The 18,698-nt window shown below is 42.0% G+C and overlaps 1 protein-coding gene across 2 annotated transcripts in view; it reads left to right on the forward strand.

Annotated features, from left to right (window-relative positions):
- DOCK2 (dedicator of cytokinesis 2) overlaps window positions 1–18,698 on the forward strand; it is a 499,444-nt gene that overhangs the window by 426,439 nt on the left and 54,307 nt on the right. For both annotated transcript variants that reach the window (XM_075900153.2, XM_075900154.2), the window contains 3 exons: window positions 8,325–8,410; window positions 14,700–14,856; window positions 17,573–17,613. In XM_075900153.2, coding sequence (XP_075756268.2) covers window positions 8,325–8,410; window positions 14,700–14,856; window positions 17,573–17,613 — 284 coding nt within the window. The remainder of the gene's footprint in view (window positions 1–8,324; window positions 8,411–14,699; window positions 14,857–17,572; window positions 17,614–18,698) is intronic.

Genomic DNA, 18,698 nt, shown 5'->3' on the forward strand with positions numbered 1-18,698 from the left:
TTGTTATTTCGGAATACCGGCCTTTATTCCGAAATAACGCTGCGGTGTAGACACACCCATAGTGAGTAAGAGTCTCTGTAAACCATCCTTGCTTGAATGCTCCAAAAAGATCTTGCAATGAAAAGAACATGATCAGAGTAGTAAAGCACTAGTAGTTGTTCTGAGTTGATTAAACATCACTCAAAAAGAGAGATGCAAAGAACTTGCTTTTGAAAAGCACTTTTAGCTCTTTGCAGAGTAAATTGAAATAAACATGGATTTAAGTTAATCTTCAAAAAGATTTAACTTTGGCTTAGGAAAGATTAACTCATATGTAACGGTATTTCCGTTCAAGTAAGCCGGGTCTGTTCTTGTTTCTGTATCTTCATTTAAATCCTTCACTCATTGCAGCCATCTGTGGGCAGAGTCTAAAACGGCTTAACTTTCCTGACAGTTGTAAAAAAGAAAAAATAATATCGCTGATGAATGAGGAGGACACAGTGATAACGCTCACTAATGAAGTGGACTCGCAGGGCTGGAGGATAGATGTTTACTCCTAGCAAGGTGGTGGGAGTCCTGTAATAGCTAATAACTGTAATAGCTTGTCTAGCTAATAACTGTAAAAGGTCACTAAGTAAATGAATGGAAATAGTTTCTGCAATCTCCCCATGCTCAGGACTCACAGTCCTTGAAATCTAAATGTGCCCAAGGATTTAGATGAAGTAGAACTGCCTCATTATCCAAAGGAAGGAACATTTCAACTTACAAACCATCCAAAAGTAACAAGACACTTCACACTAAAATCCACCTCACCAAAGCACAGGCTGTCGACACTGTGTGGCTGGCATTGAAGTCTGCCCAAGTCTTTGAGGCTTTTTATTCACTAGAAAAATGCACCAAGCAATTTTAAAGCCAAATTGGATTCCGTTACAAGCAGATATATCTCCACTGAAGTCAGTGGAGATGCTTCCTGATGTATGAGGGCTGAATTTGGTCCTTAAACTTTAGGATTCAAAGGCTTCTCCTATGAATATTTGCCAGCATCTTTTATTTATTTTAGTTCAAGCAACCAACTGCTTTGGCAGCTGGTGACAGGCTGCCAGAGCATGCAGTTAGGGTTGTTACAGGGGGAAGAAAGAAGACTCAGGAGAGCTAAAGAAATATTTGTTAGTAGTTTCTTCATCCCAATTCTTGGCTTTCTTTCTGGATCATGCAACCGTGGAATTATCACCTCCTCATTAGAAAAGAAATCCATTCCCTGCCAACGGCTCAATACATATGAGGGAGGATTTTATCGACTGGTGATTTGTCTTAGATAATGGCTGAACTTATGCTGCCCTCACATTTGAGCATGTTACGGTGGCAGAAAGCCAAATAGGGAAACCTTATTAACCTGTAGGTCATCGTTCCCTTGAGTGGCTCAGAATGTCACCCACCCACCTCAGGAGATAGGAAACTTGATGGGTCCAGCAGTGAGTGGAACACTCCCCTGAGGGAACAAAGGCATGTGCTTCTCAGGGGTGGCCCTCTGAGTTTCTAGCCACTCATTGGCTAGTTTGGGGAGGAAAGGAGATGATTGGTCCATCGCTCTCCCCTTAATTAATTTAAGCCCAAACCATTGGGGAACCTCTCTTTGCTCCATTCTAGCAGCCCCGCCTTCCCCAACCAGCAGTGATAGCTATGGAAGCTGTGAGTCTGACCAATCACCTCGTTTGGAATCGGGTAGGAATTATTTCTTCTTGGAGGGGCTAAATTAGCAGAGGCCTAGGGAATTCTTTCCCTTCCTTGCAGAATCCTGGAGGCATTAAGTGAAATGCCTACTCTGCGCTGGTTAGGCCTCAATTGGAGTATTGTGTCCAGTTCTGGGCACCGCATTTAAAGAAAGATGTGGAAAAATTGGAGAGGGTCCAGAGAAGAGCAACGAGAATGATTAAAGGTCTAGAGAACATGACCTATGAGGGAAGGCTGAAGGAATTGGGTTTGTTTAGTTTAGAAAAGAGAAGACTGATGGGGGACATGATAGCAGTTTTCAGGTATCTAAAAGGGTGTCATAAGGAGGAGGGCGAAAACTTGTTCATCTTGGCCTCTGAGGATAGAACAAGAAGCAATGGGCTTAAGTAGCAGCAAGGGAGGTTTAGGTTGGACATTAGGAAAAAGTTCCTAACTGTCAGGATGGTCAAACACTGGAATAAATTTCCCAGGGAGGTTGTGGAATCCCCATCTCTGGAGATATTAAGAGTAGGTTAGATAAATGTCTATCAGGGATGGTCTAGACAGTATGGCTGTGTCTAGACTGCACCCCTTTTCCTCTTAAAATCAGGAATAAGGGATCTTTCGGAAAAGGCTTTATTTTCCGAAAGATCCCCGTCTAGACTGGCGCTTTTTGCCGGCAAAGCCCCGAGCCGGAAAAAAGCGGCAGCCATGTTCATGCAAATGAAGCGGGGGAGATTTAAATCCCTACTTCATTTGCAATTGCGCTGTGTCTAATCTGCATCCCTTTTCCGCAAAAGGGGTGCAGTCTAGACACAGAGTATTTGATCCTGCCATGAGGGCTGGGGACTAGACTCAAGGACCTCTCGAGGTCCCTTCCAGTCCTAGTATTCTATGATTCTATGAAATAGGAACAGGGTTTAAAAATTAACAGTAGTAAGCAGGCTAGCTTGTCTTACTTAGCTGCCAGTCTCCAATGCAGTTAAAAGAAAGAATCCCTGGAAAAAAAACCCCAGAATTTTACTGGCCAGGATTTGTGTTCCTGTGATAAGGGAAGGCCATATGGCCCATGCAGGCTAAGCTCCCTTCATTTCATCCCTTTGTCCCTAGTGGGCGTGAGTTGTTTTACTCAGATAAGCTAAGGAGATGGGGCAGACTAATGAGAGTTAGCTTGAGTTGTAAGTTATATAGCAGAAGCCTTGTAACTCATTTCTCTGGACTCGCTTACAAATTCAGGTAGGTGAAAGTATGGGCACCAGGATGGCAGGTGCGGGTTAGAACCATTCCCCTGTGTTAAATTCAGTAAAGTTGTGTCCTGCCACTTCAACAACAGGGATGGGTTTCTCCTCACATTGACCCCTTGTCTCACGTTCTGTGCTTCTTCAGCACACTCAGCTCTCCTGGATTTCGGTGAGCCTCCAATTGGAGTGTGCCTGAAATGATGGACCTTCCTTGCTCTGTTCTTCTCAATATCCCTGTCATGTACAATGCAGAGCGCAGGTCATTTGACCCAACTTAAACATTTCAAATCACCTTATTGCTCTGACATGCGTTTAGTCTTTATTTCTCCACAGATAATACTCAGTGGAGCTGCTGGTACTCCAATTACCATAAACATGGGTTGAAAGAGGAGCCCCCAAATGGATGGCAGTTCTAGCTTAAGTGCTAAAACATTACGGGGAAGCACAGCGCCCTGTTCATCTCCCCTAACCAGCCAACACATCTTTATGGCCCCTTCAGGGGGAGGTGCTCCCATTTCATTTGGGATCCATGCACAGGACATTAAAAAAGAAAGCAGAAGTAAAGATTCTCCATCCTCCTCCTACCCATTTTGTCCAATGTCGACCTAATTCTTGAAGTTGCTGAGAGCTTTAGCTCATAATAATGCTTTTATGTGAGCCCCTGATTAAATTTTCCTTATCACTCTGTCACATGTATTCATTTCATCAGTTTGGAAGCCCTTCCTGACTCTCTAAATGTGCCACCGTGTTAAAAATAATAACAGCAACAAAATACTTACTGCAGAGTTGAGTTGGATTGATGGATTATTGTAAAGAAGTCTTACGTTGAATTCTACAGTATTTGTTAATATGCTGATTGTCTTCCATGCATGTAGAGGAAGCAAAGAGTCCTTGAGGGCTGTTATCCCAGCAGATATATCATACAGTTAACTCACTGAGCACCTAGTCAAAAATAGGAAAATGTCTTCCCTTCCCCTTCCCCTCCTTACTCTGCTCTTTTATATATATATTTTGAACAGTTCTAATTCCCCGTTTCCTCATCTTTGCAGCTCTGGCGTTTTCTCTAGCACCATGGACAATTCTGAAGTGCTTCCCAAAATGATCAATATTGTATTGAGTTAAAATATTAGTCATTTCCCCCTTAACAAGTGCATCTTTATCAACATTGATCCATTCTTCACCTCAGACCCGAAGCAGAAAACTTGAATCGTAGATTTTTATATGCCCAGGAAAGTGATGTGGTAGCTCACACCTATTGCTCTAGATCACAATAATTCTTCCAGTACTTCTTAGGAGTTACATACAGGGATCAAGTGAGCTCTGCTAAGGAACGTATGTATAGGAAACCCTACAGTGAGTAGCTCAACCCTAAAAGCAGCCGGTTTAGCATGTGTCTGTTAAATTAAAGATATGAAACTCTTTACCACATAGATTATTCTCCCACAGATTTGAAGGACACATCTCAGTATGTTGTATGGGGACTTCCTACAACTGACAGAGCTTGAAAGTGTGTTCCTCATCTGAGGAACAGTTAGCTGGAACTTTTGTGCTAACAGCTGCATTTTGACTGTAGGTGGCAATACAGTTTGATTGGCATAATTACCATTTCATACTCTGAAAGAATACTTTTGGTCTGTGACATCAGTTGGCCCTATTTTTTAATCTGACACACTGAAAGACAAACAAGTACAGAGTATGGATTTGCCTGGAACTAAAGGAATGATCAAATACGTTGGCTGAAGCTGTGGAAGACCTTAGGCTAGTTCCTTCCCCCAAGACTGCAAATGTTTGCAAGGATCACGCCTAGTCCCTGAGGAGTGGGGATGCATTGTTTTTCAATCTTCTGACCACATCAGATCAACATGGTATTATTGACAGTCTCTTGATAGAGTGGCCTCAAGCTTTCTTCAGCTGAAGGAAGAGCCTTAGACCTAGATCCAGCTGAGCACTCAGGCAGATCCTTGCATCTGAAGTGAGCAGGACTTTTCCTATGCTAAAATTGTTTGCTGCGTTGGGACGAGTGAATAGAAAGCAGCATTCTTTCTCGGAGACTATCCTATGCATATCTAGACCCAACTCCACATATTTCTTTCAACTGTGTTTGCCCCACTTGTCTAATATTTGCTTTTTAGACCTGAGCAACATAATAAAATGCCCATAATGAACTTTTGGCTCACTAAGCTAAATGTTCTCTAAGCCAGTGAATAACTTATCAGTGGAACTCATTGCCACAACATATTATGGAGGCAAAAATGTTACTCGAACTCTGAACAGGATTAGACGTTGATCTGGATAATGAGAACATCCCCAGATACATTAGATAGGATGAAAAAGATATGAGACATAAACCTGACAAAACAAAGAGACTACTTAGACAACCATACCTCCTTGCAAGGTATTTTTTCTGGTTATATGTTATTATTAATTGGATAAGAAATATCAAAGTAAATGGAGGAGCTGCAAGAAAAAAATTGGTATTAGACAGGTGATGCTTCCCTTCCACCCCCCCAAAGTCTGTGTGAATATGAAGGCAGGTTGAAAATGAGACAGAGACATGTTTTGGCTCAGAAATAAAATGGAGGCCCTCGCCACCGCTGTGTTGCACACAAGTACATGTGGGGCCTGCATTCTCTGGCTGAATACAGCAGTTGCAATACAATGATTTTTCTCTCTTCAGTCTCCCTGCTTTTATACACTTATGAGATCTTTGTACATGTTGGGTGATGTGATCCTTGTTCAGAGCAGGTACCTTTTAAACATTTGCCATTATCCTTTTTACCAGTCTAAGGAAAGGTGTACCATAAACCATGTGTACCAAAAGAGAAAATGCCAGCCATTAAACATACAGGCAGAAAAGGGACTTTGGGGTCCTTAACGATAAGAGGAGTTATATTGATGTACGACTATTTCCAAATACTTCATTTCCGGAACTTAATGCAATCTTCATAATGCACTGCATGGTCCTTGCCAAAACTATCAATTATAAATTCTTAAGACAAGACTTTAAACATGGTAGCTTGACTTAACCGTTTCAAAACGGCAAAGCAATTTCCTTATACAATGCACTTTAAGGGATTTTTAAATGACAAATGCTACAACAACACTATCAATTTGCAAAAGACATTTGAACTTTTCACAATTAAGGGCCTAAGTCTGCTGAGCTCAGTTAACAGGGAAGAAAATGCTTCAATTTCCTTTGTGGGTAATTGCCAAAGATATTCCTGAACTTGAAATACTCCAGAGATTAATTAATGATCTGAATGAGGGGATGGATTGTACCCTCAGCAAGTTTGCAGATGACACTAAGTTAGGGGGAGAGGTAGATACACTGGAGGGTAGGCAGAGGGTCCAGACTGACCTAGACCAGGGTGGCCAACTTAAACTGGAGAAGGAACCAGAATTTACCAATGCACATGGCCAAAGAACAACAGTTCTCTGTCACCAGCCCTCATCATCTCCCCACCCCCACGCTCAGCACATCCCACCCACTGTCAGCCCCACCAGTCAGTGTCTCCTCCTTTTCCTCCTACCTGCTGTGATCATCTCTTTCTCAGTGGGAGACACTGGATGGGGGAAGCATGGGTGTGACGGGCTCAGCGGAGAGGGTAGGAAGAGGCAGGATCCTAGAGGGAAAGCATGGAGGGGGACAGCATCTAGGGCAGAGCTGGGGGTTGAACAGTGAGCACCCTCTAGCCCCGTGGAAAGTTGGCGCCTGTAGCTCCAGCCCTGCATTTGGTACTGATGTAAGGAGCCACATATTAACTTCTCAAGAGCCAGATATGTCTCTAGAGCCACAGATTGGCCACCCCTGACAAATGCAGAGTTCTGCACTTGGGGTGGAAGAATCCCAAGCATTGTTACAGGCTTGGGACTGACTGGCTAAGTAGCAGTTCTTCAGAAAAGGACCTGGGGATTACAGTGGATGAGAAGCTGGATATGAGTCAACAGTGTGCCCTGGTAGCCAAGAAGGCTAAAGGCATATTAGGGTGCATTAGGAGGAGCATTTCCAGCAGATCTAGAGAAGTGATTATTCCCCTTTATTTGGCACTGGTATGGCCACGTCTGGAGTATTGCGTCCAATTCTGGGCCTCCCATTACAGAAAGGATGTGGACACGTTGGAGAAAGTCCAGCAGAGGGCAACTAAAATCATTAGGGGGCTGGAATACATGACTTATGAGGAAAGGCTGTGGGATTTGTGCTTGTTTAGTCTACAGAGGAGAAGAGTGAGGGGGGATTTGATAGCAGCTTTCAACTACCTGAAGGGAGGCTTCAAAGAGGAGGAAGAGAGACAGTTCTCAGTGGTGACAGATGGCAGAATGGGGAGCAATGGTCTCAAGTTGCAGTGGAGGAGCTCTAAGTTGGATATTAGGAAAAACTGTCACTAGGAGGGTGGGGAAGCACTGGGATGGGTTCCCTAGGGAGGGGGTAGAATCTCCACCCCTAGAGGTTTTTAAGTCCTGGCTTGACAAAGCCCTGGCTGGGATGATTGAGGTGGGATTGGTCCTGCTTTGGGCAGGGGGTAGGACTCAGTGACCTCCTGAGGTCTCTTCCAATTCTATGATTCTAAGACGAGCATATGACTAGAATCCTGTATGGATACAAAAATTGGAATCTGTGTTTGCATCTACATCTATAGAAATGGTCTGAAGATATCCACATCTGCAGAAGTGGATACCCACAGATATAAAGCAGATATTTGCATATTTACAGAGTTCTATATGCAAAATTGGTATCTGCAAAAATGTGCAGTGGATTTGTAGCAGGCAGGAGGTATTCGGTTTTGAGAACACGAGGCTGGATAAACGCTCCCATCTCCCCAATTTTATGGGTAGCACACATTATATTTCACCAGCTGAGTTTACTTAATTAAATCTTTTGGTTGATTCTTTCCTAATATTGAAAAAAGAGGAAATATGTCTAACTTTGAAAAAAAAAATTCATTGCTATATATATATTTCTGATTGTTTTGCTATTGTTTATTTCCCGATTCTTAGGAAAAATATACAGTGGTCTGAGAGTAACCAATTGTACGAAGGCATTCTATTCTATATGTTCATTCAGAGTCAATCTGAAATAAAATAGCTCTGTTTCACTTTGAAGTCCTGTATTTCCAGCTAGGAAGTGGTCTGGAAACCTATAATGCAAATACTTCAAAGCTATCCTTTAGGCACTATATCAATTTGTCCTAAGCAAAAGTTATTTAAAGATTTTCCTGGAGTATGTTATTTAACTGGAAATTATTCTTCCATTTAAACCTGAAAAATGTGATTTTTTTTTATGTCACTTTAGGCTTTATTTGACCCGTGGATAGCTTGATTTCTCTTACAAGAATTTTCTTGTTATACATGCATTATGCATTATTCACTGTTTTTGTCTTTTTTCCCTACCTCAAGTATGAAAATGAAATAATTTTAAAATTGGACCATGAAGTGGAAGGAGGACGTGGAGATGAGCAATACATGCAGTTGTTTGAGTCGATGTAAGTAATGTGTTCGTGAGAAAAATACCTAATGGCCCATTTTCTTATCTCTTTCCACCCCCAAAATGAAGTAAATTTTTTTGAGAAAAATGCATTACAGAATCCATGTAATGGCTAAGGATGTTAACCCATGAGTGTGAGGCTTACTGGTATGGTTATCAGTTAACCAGCACTTTCAGTGAATTCTGCCAGTGGCCTAACATGCCTGGCTGGAGCAGCCTCAGACATTGAGAGGGTGGTGGTCTGGGTGGTGGGACCCTACCAGGGTGGCTATGCTGGGGCAAACTGGGCAGCAGGACCTAATTTAAAACAGTTAACCGGTTTAACTGGTTAACCTTTTTAACATCCCTAGCAATGTCTCTATAAGATGAGAATAGAAATAAAGCACAAAGCGGAACTGTACATGGTTTTGCTCAGTGCAATGTTAGTGGGTTGTTTTTGGTGCATTTTTCAACTGCTTCATTTCTAAGGAAATATACGTAATGGATCATGAAGAGAAATAATTGTTCCTGTTGGATCTGCATACCCTGGTTCAAGGATATTCTGGAATATCATGCAGTTTTTAATTTTTTTTATTCCCTTTACTGTATTTATTTCACACTAGATATTTTATCTCTGATAGCATTCATGCCTGGCAAGAACAGGGCATCATCTCGGGCAATCTTCCTACCATTCTGAGTACTAATACGGGCACTGAGGGAAGATTATGTTGTGAATTATAATGACAGTGACCTTAATTTGCTGCAATTTATTAAGTATAGTTCCAGTAACTCTTTATGCTTAGATGTGCCTGTCCTTTTTCTTTTGGCCATCCATATAGATCTTACTATCTCAAGCATGGGACAGGTTGGGTTTCTCATTTGAGGTTCTCGAATTCTGTTTCAAACCGGCATTGAGTCTGAGTCATAATTACTTTGAACTGCTCATCCTGCAGTGCCCTTCTTCCACTGTTCTTAGGTGATCTTGAAAGTACATCTACTAAAGGAAGTTTCTTCCATGCATTTATTTCCTATTGAATATGGGGTTGTGCACTTTCATGAGCTTTTTATGAAGTCTCTCTTGTGCACAGTGGTTTCTTTAGAAGCAGCAGTTCATTTAGTAGGTCAGCTTCAATTCATATGAGTTTGTACTATCTGAGATCTTGGCCTCTGTTAATATCAAAATGTTTCAGTGCAGGTTCTCCAGGGGCAACTTCTTTTCTCCCCAAACACTTCTCTTTAAGTGATCAGCCTAGTACCATATGGTATTCTCTCCAAGCAGCAATCTGAGTGGAACACTTAACTCCGATGATTTGGCTTGGAAATTGAAACATGCCCCAGATCTCTGTGAGGTCTCCTGGTTTTGGAATTTTTCCACTACTAAACTGGCATTCAGCAGAACTCCCCGATGTGTCCTACATAAAGGCATGTTCACTGTTCAGTTTAAAGCTCTCATTGTGCACAGTCTTTCACTGTGGTGTTGATTATTTACTCTGTTAGATCATCAACACTTACTGCCTCCACATGCAGATTCCCAAAGATTTGAAGCAATCTTAAAAGCAAGTGGCTTAAACTTCTGTACATCAGTGCTGACTCTGAGAATGAAGAGGTTTTGCTTTTTCTCTGTATAGCTGGACTTTCCAAAACTAAAAATACTTATACAGTTTGAAGTGTGATGAAACTGACTTTGACCTACATACTCCCTAGAAGTTGGGATATTTTGTGTGTGTGTGTGTGTGTGTGTGTGTGTGTGTGTGTGTGTGTGTGTGTGTGTGTGTGTGTGTGAGAAAATATATTTCCCAAGTGCCCTTCCTGTGTGGGCACCATTTGGAATGACTTTGTCTGGCAGTCTGCAATCTCCTTCATGACCTCACTATAACATAACTGTACTTCACCATTGCCCCTGGATTTACAGCGAGGGTGATTTTTCTTCATTACTACTTGTTTCCAGATAAATGTGTAAGGGTTTCAATGACTTCGCTATTATGGTCCTCCCAGTCATGCGGCTTCATTTGAGCTGTTTAGTCAAAGGTTTGGCTTTATTCTGACACCATATAGTAAAGCTGTGATATGTAATAATGTTTGTAAGAGACTGATTTTTATTTCCTGGCCCCACTGTCGAGAGATGGGTCAGAGTTACGAAAAAGTTCTCAAGTTCATATGGTAGGGGTATGTTGCCAAGAGGCAATGGTTCTTCCCTTAAGGGATTCGGAGTCAATAAGCACACAAATTGGGTAAAGGCTTAAAGATTTTACTAAGCAAATATTAAGGTAAAATAAAATGCTTAACATTAGAGTAAAATACAATGAAGCCAATCTTAGAATAAAATACAATATTTATTAAGAAAATACAATACTTATCAAGGCTAAACCTTAGAATAAAATGCAATGCCTATTAAGAAAGTAAATTTTAGGATAGGATACAATGCTTATTAAGCCTAAGCAAACCTCAGAATATAATGCAATGCTTACGTCCCTTCTGCTGCCAGGAGCCCCCTGAAGAAGGATAGTGGACAGACTCCAGTGGCCAGTGCATAGCACCTTCTGCGGCTTTGATCTACGCTGAAGTTCCAATGTTAGGAATATTCCCAACCTTTATATACTGTTGAATCTATAGTAATCGCACCTGTTGTTTTGAGAACCTAACAAGATCGTTGATACATTGCATATTTTCCCAGATCCAGTAATTAGCTTGTTGATATTTTGCATATTTTCCCAGGCCAACTAAGTAGCATTATCAGGTAGGAAACATTCAGTACAGATAGCTATGTGATCTTCCCAAGTGCTCCTGTACTCCAGGTGGCTGGCCTTGGGACCTGTCCCAGAACTTGTTGAAAGTCAACAGTGAATTCCTATACTGTGCCATCTTAAGAAAACAGCTAACTCTTTGAGAATAACAGAATAATAAGAAGGAAAAAGCACAAATGGCTGCCTAGAGCATCCAGGCCTAACAGGAGATTCAGGCATAAAAGGAATGATTGTGGTACACCACCTAATTTCCTCAACCTCACAATCATCTTCCGCATTTCCACTACAAAGGGTCAGTATCCATTCAGTATGGTGGTACTATTGGAAGTGACTTGTCTGTCCATTACGATTCCTTATAACCAAAACAGACAGGAGGGGCAAATTTGTAATGGAGATTTGATGTCTCCTTCAGAGTCACATTCCAAATAAGGTGCTTAATCATCAGGTGAGAAAGGGAAAAGATGGCTCTGAAAAGCTCACAAATTAAGGCTAGTCTTAGAGCAATCTGTGAGTTTATATAGAACCATTAATTTGGGGATTTCAACACAGTTGGCCCATCTGAAAAAGGGGAAGGAAAACAATGTGATACCCACTGTAAGTGACTTTCCTGAGTAAGCTGACTTCGCAGTATACACCAAAAGGAAAGTACTGGATAATCCTGACTTCTTGAACAACTAGCAGCCATTCCCTCCCATATTTTGCAAACTACAGGAATGAAACTTATTCATGAAATAAATTGATTCCAGTGATTTAGAGTAGTCTTTTTTCTTTTACATTACAAGACAAATCAGATTTACTTTAAGTTTCTTGTTTAAGCAGAACTATAAAAAATATTAGTGAAAAGCTTTTAAACACCCTCTTTACCAAGAATTCCATATTCTACAAAGATTGTAAAAGGTTTAAATAAAACTTTGAAAAGTATTTAACAAAAATCTAAATTTCAAAGGAGTTTTCTTAGTTTCAGTGTAAAACTCTCAAATTTCTGCTTTATGCCACATTCAGAGCTTAGACTAGTCATTCTCAAGGGCAGAAATTGAAGAGGTGAATATTTCTGTAGTGATATAGTATATGGTAGTGATTAGATTAAATGATATTTTGGACTTTCATGATTCTTAGATTCTTAGAAAATGGCAAAAAGCATTACAATATTTCTGCAATATTTTTAAAAGACAACGCAAGGAATTTATGAACTGCCTGAGCTTCTGGATTTAACTCACCAGGTTACAGAGTTTTATCCAAGTCCCGTGCTTGTGCTTTGGGATAGACCAAGATAATAATTTGGTTACGGGGAGAGGAAGAATGATCTAGAGGTATGTGCTCTACTCATTCACCAGGGAAGACCGGGGCTTAAGTCCTTGTGGTGCCACAGACTGTGCGTGACACGTCAGGAGAGGCCTTTAGCCTCAGCTACAAATGGGGACAGTAGCATTTCCTATCCTCACTGGGGGTGGAAGGTTACATGTATTAAAGATTGTGAGGCACTCCAATACCAGGGTCATCTCCAATACCAGAGCCATATAAGACAGAAACAGTTAGTAACCATCTTTTTCTTCAGCGGTGACCACTGTGCATACTGTCTTTTTGTAATGGAAATAAAGAGCATAAACTCCACAGCCTTCTGACTGTCGAGTAAGTATTTAGATTGGAGGGAAAAACTTGAGATCATTGGCCATCTCTTAACTGACATTTTAAAAAACTGAACTCCAAAATGGATGCCCCTCTTCCCCCTCCCCCTCCACCTGTCTTAAGCCAAGGACAAAGATGAAGTCAGAGAACAGCAGTGGGTGAACTACCCAATTTGTATTTCTCATCCTTATGTACAAACATATCCCCATGATAGGATGAAGCAGGTGTCAGATTATGTCTACATTGCCATGAAAATCCGTGGCACTGAGTTTCAGAGCCTGGGTCAATTGACTTTGGCTCACAGGGCTCAGAACTAAAAATTGCAGTGTAGTTATTCAGGCTCATAATAGTGTCCAGCTTCAGAGGCCTTCCCCTCTAGTGGGGTTTCAGAGCCTCGGCTCCTAACAGGTACACTGCTATTTGTAGTCCCCTACCACGAGCCCCATGAGACACAGAGAACCGTTACCTCCTATTATGCATGGTTGCTGAAAATAATGTTTTATTGCATTCTCCCCAAATTTGTGTATTTGTGAAATCCAAAATGAGGGGTACATCTAGTGTCTTTGTGAAGTATGTTTCACCTCTGTAAAATGTCCTTATGAATCACCAGCTAGAGCTGGATTTCTGCTTTGACTTCTAAAAACTACTCAACCAGCTGGTAGTGGCGTTGGTGATGCTATTCTTGACTACCACCTATCCTTCAGCAACCCTTGCTGGCTGATGTCTGGACTCATGTAGAGAGAGTTTCAGTGATGCATTGGAATGGAAATAATGGGACCCCAGCAAAGCACATGCATATACACCTCCACCCTCTAAGCCAGGGGTGGGCAGTAATTTTTGAAGGGGGGTGACTTCACAAATTTTGGAAGAGCTTGTGGGCTGACCCAGAAGGGCAGGGCTTCAGGCAGAAAAGGCGGGGCCTCGGGCGGAAGGAGCGGAGTTCAGAGCTACCCTATGCTGAGCTTTGCTTGGCCAATGGCAAGGACCTGGAGCAGGGGGAGGGTGCCGGGGGCTCACTTCCTCCCAAAGTTGTCTGGGGTGGAGGCTTAGAATTCACATAACAGGGCTCGCAGCTCCTGGCCCCACTGCTCACCTGTTGCCTGGCAGCCCCCCAGCAGATGCAAACCCTTTGAATAGAAGCAGTTGAAAGGGCTTGTGCCTCCTGGGTGGCTCCTAGGAAACGGGCTAGCATGGGGCCCAGAACGGCGAACCCTTTCAATTGCTTCTGTTTAAAGGGCTTGGGTGTGTCAGGTGGCTGCCAGGCAATAAATAGAAGCACTTAAAATAGAAGCACTTGTGCATCTCTGGCCCCCCGGCAATGCATTGGGGGCAGGGCCAGGAACTGCCCCACAGGCCAGATTAAAGACCTAGGTGGGCCAAATCCAGCCCACAGAGAGGCTTTTGCCCACCCCTGCTTTAACTGTAGTTGTGTTCTAGACAAAAGGAAATGTTTTATTCTTTGTCTGGACTTGCTCCCTAGCCAACTTCTAGATTATCAAACCATAAGGGGAATCCCAAATACACGCTACCTGTTCCCCCATCCTGACCTGACCCAATGCAGGGGAGGCAGGACTTGAACCTGTGATCCTGTCTTCCCCTAGGCCACCCCCACAGGAACCCAACCCACCACCTTACCATGGGGAGGCCCTTTATCCTGCCTGCCCCAGGGCCGCCCAGCTGTCCCCCTGACCAGTCCTGTCCCATCCCGTCCCGTCCCGTCACAACCTGACCCCAGGGGAGGCGGGACTTGAACCTGTGACCCCCCGGCAAGCACCCTATCCCCTAGGCCCCACCTCCTTACCAGGGGGATTTATTGTTTTATGATCAGCATTGTGATAGAGTTATTCTCATTGTAATACAGAGTTTGTCCCCACAGAGTTTCAGCTCAGCGTGTGCCCATTCTCACATAACACTCTTTCCCTCTTTCCTTGTTTGCAGACTCCTGGAATGTTCTTTAGAGCATCCCGACATTTCCAAGATGGTGGAAAATTTTGTAAACCTAGTAAAAGGCCTTTTGGAAAAGCTTCTGGATTACCGAGCCGTGATGAATGATGAGAGCAAGGACAACCGCATGAGCTGCACTGTCAACTTGTTGGTATGTGCCTCCTTGCAAAATAAAATGTAAGACTGGAGAAGGGCTTCAAAAATCGACTCGCCACTGAGCAGTGGAAAGCTCGCCCAGGGAAGTGAGTGAAGGAAGACATCGATGTATGCAGAGTTTAAGAGTTCCGTTTTAAAGATAAATTTGCCAGACTGCAGCAAAACGAAATTGACACCTGTCTAGAAAGGATAGCAGTGAAACTCAGACAATTCTGCTCTGAGTCGTAGCAGCAGGAGGCACTGGAGTTATTAACAGGGAGGAAAAATCCACGTGCACTTTCAGCCTTCCCCCAAGTCCCAGCTAGGAAAGAGATAAAACATCAGGGAACACTTTCTTCTGACCTTCTCAAAGCAGCCAGGACTGCTGAGATACAGCTGTGGAGATCTGCCCCAGTATGCAGCGGCCAAGAAACTCTCCTTTTTCTCTTTCTATCATGCCCCAGCATCGGACAGCAATGCGGGCAGGGAGAGGGGCAAACTTAAAAGTAGAGTGCCGTGCTGATTGGAGCCAATAGCTCTGCTAAAGAGGCCTTTCCTTCATTGGCAAACCTCATGTAAGCCCCCAAATGAGAGCATTTCCTGCTGGCTTCCCCAGTGAACAATCCCCTACAGCACACAGTACAGAAGCAGAGAAATAACCCTACAAACAGAGAATCATAAAACACTAGAACTGGAAGGAATCTCAAGAGGTCCCCAAGTCCAGTCCCCTTCCCTCACAGCAGGACCAAGCTTCGTCTAGATCATCCCTGATGGATGTCTATCCAACCTGCTCTTAAATATCTCCAGAGATGGACATTCCACAATCTCCCTGGGCAATTTATTCCAGCGTTTCAATATCCTGACAGGAAGTTTTTCCTAGTATTCAACCTAAACTTTCCTTGCTGCTTCTTGTCCTATCACCAAAGGTTAAGGGGCATATTTTTTCTCCCTTCTCCTTGTAACACATTTTAAGTATTTGAAAGCTGCTGCCCTGTCTCCTCTCAGTGTTCTCTTTTCTAAATTAAACAAATACAGTCCTTTAAGTCTTCCCTTATAGGTCATGTTTTCTAGACCTTTAAATCATTTTCATTGCTCTTTGACCATCTCCAGTTTCTCCTTCTGAAGTATTCCTTCACAGACAGTCACTTCCATTTTGTATGTGTGAAACTGGTTGTTCCTCCTTAAGTGAAGCACCTTGCATTTCTCCCTATTGAACTTCATCCTATTTACCTCAGACCATTTCTCCAGTTTGTCCAGATCACTTTGAATGATGACCCTCTCCTCCAAAGAACTTGCACATAATCAAGTATTTTTCTCAATAAAACAATCACTAGTAATTCTCATGGTATTAGGAGTGAAGCTTACCACCAATACACAAATCTGAGGAACAAACGCCTGATTCTTCACTTTCCCATACCCTGAACTGCATCCTTACCCTCATTCACAGAAATTGCCAGACTGTACCAGACCTGATATCCATCCAGCTCTGATACGCTATGTAACACAGAAGTGTTATGTCAAAATAACTGAGATTATTCTGAAATAACATGGTTCACATCTAAACACAAGCAGCTATTTCGACATAATATCGAAATAATGTTGAGCTGGAGGACTGCTTATTCTGACTCCTCTAACCCTCATTTTATGAGGAGTAAGGGAAGTCGGGGGAAGAGTGCTCTATCTCGAAATAACTGCTATGTAGACAACGTCAAAAGTTGATATACGCTATTTCGACTTAAGCTACTCAATGACTTATGCCACTTCCATCCATTGGTCTCAATGACTTATGCCACTTCCATCCATTGGTTGTCTCCAGTGAAGGGCATAGTCAGCAAGGGAGAGGCAGTGGTTGTAGAGTCCAATATTCCAAGTAGTCTCTTGAAGATCATTTGGCTGTTCTACCTTACACTGGAAACCACAGTCTCAAATATGCAAAGCCATCTTAGCCCCCTTCCTGAACTCTGCATTCTTAGAGTATGTCTACACAGCAGCGTTATTTCAGAGTAACGTCAGTTATTCCGAAATAACATAGTGCGAATCTACACAGCAAGCCCATTATTTCAAAATAAATTCAAAATAACGAGCTTCTTACTCTGACTTCTGTAAACCTCATTGTATGAGGAGTAAGGGAAGTCGGAGGAAGAGTGCTCTATTTTGAAATAAGTGCTGTATAGACATGCCCAGAGTTGAAATAAGCTCTTTTGACTTAAGATATGCAATTAGCGAAGCTCAAGTTGCGTAGCTTATTTTGAGTTTAGCCCTGCTGTGTAGATGCACCATGAGAGACATAGAAGTATTTGTTAGATCTCTCATCATTATCAGAAATTCCAACCACATTAGTAGCTAACTGGTAAAGCATATAACGTGTTACATTAGTGTATGCCTTTGGAAAACTCTTTTTCCCTTTACAAACAAAAGAGCCCTCACTAATAATTGTGAAGATTTTATATTCAGTTGTTCTATAAAGGAACTCAAATATTGATTGAAGCAGCCATATTATCGGGTTTTAATTCAGAATATTTTGTAAATAACGCATATCACAAACTTTTATTATTCATAATTTAAGCTTTAAAATTTTACAGATAAAATATGCCACAACACAGAATTATGTTCCATTTTCTGCACTGCCAATACAATTAAAAAGAAAATAATACTTAACATGAGTAATTTGGTCCTGAAAATTATTTTAATAAGAGACTGTAAAATAACACTAATCATTTTCCTCCCTCTAGAATTTCTACAAAGACATTAACCGTGAAGGAATGTATATAAGGTATGATAATTGCTCTATTGATTTTTGTTTGAAGAGTGTAATAATATTCCGTTTATGCACGCTGTCTTCAGCATACTATATGGATTTGTGTTATGCCCTTGGTAGCTCATCGTCAATGAGTCCATAATGTCCTTAAGCTCATTTATACGTTTTAATCTATTGTTGACGTAACTTGCAGAAAGTTGGAATCCATAGTACTTATTCTTCAACAACACTTTTTTCCAGAATAAAGATAATCTGAATGAATCATTATATTCTCTTTAATAACAAAAATATAGTTGGATATGAAGTCGGAGGCTAATCATATCGTGCTTTTAGACAGAGACATATTTATCCTTACCAGCTATGTAGCATGTGCTCAGAATACAGAGCATGCTAAATATGCGGCCCTACATACAGCATTACAATTACAAGTTCAATAGTTTTCTGCTGTATCTAAACCAGCAACAATTTTCTATCATATACAGAGCTGTCCTTACAGAGCTGGGCAAGGCACCCGATAATCGGGGGCACCACTAGGTCTTAATATCCACCCATCTGCCTTTACTATCCCTGTTCTGTGGCTCTGCTTCCTCTGGAGAGTGTCTAGTTAACTTAAAAGTGAAAAAACCTGCCAGATCTAATTAGTAGAACCCTGAACCCATGAAAGAGCCATTCAAGTGGTAATGAAGTCATTTAACAGGCATTTGCCAACCCCAGGCATATGCTGTCAGTTTCTGAATTTACTGTGACAGTCTATAGGAACTTAGTGTAAAGTATTTCATTAGTATGTTGCTAAAATCAAACCTCTAAAAACTCATCATTCTCCCCACCCCATACTGCCGTTGGGCTTATGGGCATCAGTTTAATAGTACTGCATAGAGCCCCATAAATCCTAAGGATGGCCATGAGCCCCCTGTGCAGGGAAAATCACTACCTAGGCCACATTTTCTCTCTCTGTGTGAAGATGATGTGGCCATGGTTATACCCACCTATTGTAATACTAGACCCTTGGAACCGGGAGCTCGCATTCAGGATGTCACTGAGAGGCTTACCAAGCTGATCAAACCTTCAGATCGCTACCCCTTCCTGCTTCTCCACGTGGG

The sequence above is a fragment of the Pelodiscus sinensis genome, chromosome 16 (genome assembly GCF_052426305.1).
Source record: "Pelodiscus sinensis isolate ZL-2025 chromosome 16, ASM5242630v1, whole genome shotgun sequence".
NCBI lineage: Eukaryota > Metazoa > Chordata > Testudines > Trionychidae > Pelodiscus > Pelodiscus sinensis.